We start from the raw sequence: 1297 nt of genomic DNA on the forward strand, positions 1-1297 counted from the left end.
GTGTGTGTGTGTGTGTTCACAGGAGCACACATATAGGTGGGCAATTCTGTAATATATTATGTTCTAGCTCTTATTTAATTAAAACAAACTCCTTTTCTATTACAGGACTGTCAACATCACACTACTGGTGACTTCTGTGAACGATGTTCTCTCGGATACTATGGAATTGTCAAGGGATTGCCAACTGACTGTCAGCAATGTGCTTGTCCTCTGATTTCTTCCAGTAACAAGTAAGATTGAGAAATATTACCATATTTCCCAGTCAGTAACACCATCTGTGTAGCACATGGACTTTCTATAATCTGGCTCTATTTCCCATGTAGACGAGATCTTCATTTAACTTGGAATTTTTTTTTTTTTTACTATTTGTAGTTTTTATCTATTTATTTATTTATTTATTTATTTATTTATTTATTTATTTATTTATTTATTTATTTATTTATTTATTTACTTACTTACTTACTTATTTATTTAATAACAGTTTATTTTTACATCATTTTGTACATTTTTTTTCCATCTCAATTGTAATCCCCATGGGTTTCCCATCACCATAACTTGGAATTTTTTTAAACATTATAAAATCTTATCAAAAGTGAGCACACAAATCCACTATGGTTCCATTTACCTTTAAAGCCTACTCCCAAGTAAATAATATTTATTAATTAAAATGTAGATACCAATATTAACACAAGATATGTATGTGAATTAAATGATATGTGCACAAATATGCAGGCTTTTCTAAATTTTTATAATGGCCTACAAAGGATTGTTTAGCTACAAAGGATTGTTTGGTTGTATATTATATCACTTTTAGCTGCTTCCATTCACTTTGTGTTTTCATTTAATTGGTAAGGATTTATCAAAAAATAATTCCAAAAGAATGTAATTTAAGCAGAGTGATGCATTGTTACACTCCAAAATACATATCTTCCAAATCACAGCCCCCTTGCTGTTAAGACGGTCTGAGTTGGTACCATGGAAACAGCCACGAGGGAAAACAAAAGTTGGAATATTTTATTTCAGTGCTGTCTGCACGTCTACATTGGCTTATATATATTGATGAAAATTCCTAGGTGTTTTCATTTACCTTTCTGCTAAGTGATTTCTAGACTTCAATCTCTACATGGTACAACAGTTTCTCTTCTAAGAATTTGCTTCTGAGAAGACTATATGGCAGTTTGTCCAGAATTAGAATCCAGAACACTTTTCATGAGTACAGAAGAATCATTAGTCTTTTCAGATGCTATCTTTCCATCTATGCCCTCCCAGATTTTATTCCACATTTTGGGTTTCATAT

General features: G+C 31.4%; 1 protein-coding gene across 2 annotated transcripts in view; it reads left to right on the top strand.

Annotated features, from left to right (window-relative positions):
• Positions 1-1297, top strand: part of LAMA2 (laminin, alpha 2) — a 489259-nt gene that overhangs the window by 350188 nt on the left and 137774 nt on the right. For both annotated transcript variants that reach the window (XM_004673842.1, XM_004673843.1), the window contains exon 30: positions 106-230. In XM_004673842.1, coding sequence (XP_004673899.1) covers positions 106-230 — 125 coding nt within the window. The remainder of the gene's footprint in view (positions 1-105; positions 231-1297) is intronic.

The sequence above is a fragment of the Condylura cristata genome, unplaced genomic scaffold, assembly GCF_000260355.1.
Source record: "Condylura cristata isolate star-nosed mole 26May11 unplaced genomic scaffold, ConCri1.0 scaffold00001, whole genome shotgun sequence".
In the NCBI taxonomy this organism is placed as follows: domain Eukaryota; kingdom Metazoa; phylum Chordata; class Mammalia; order Eulipotyphla; family Talpidae; genus Condylura; species Condylura cristata.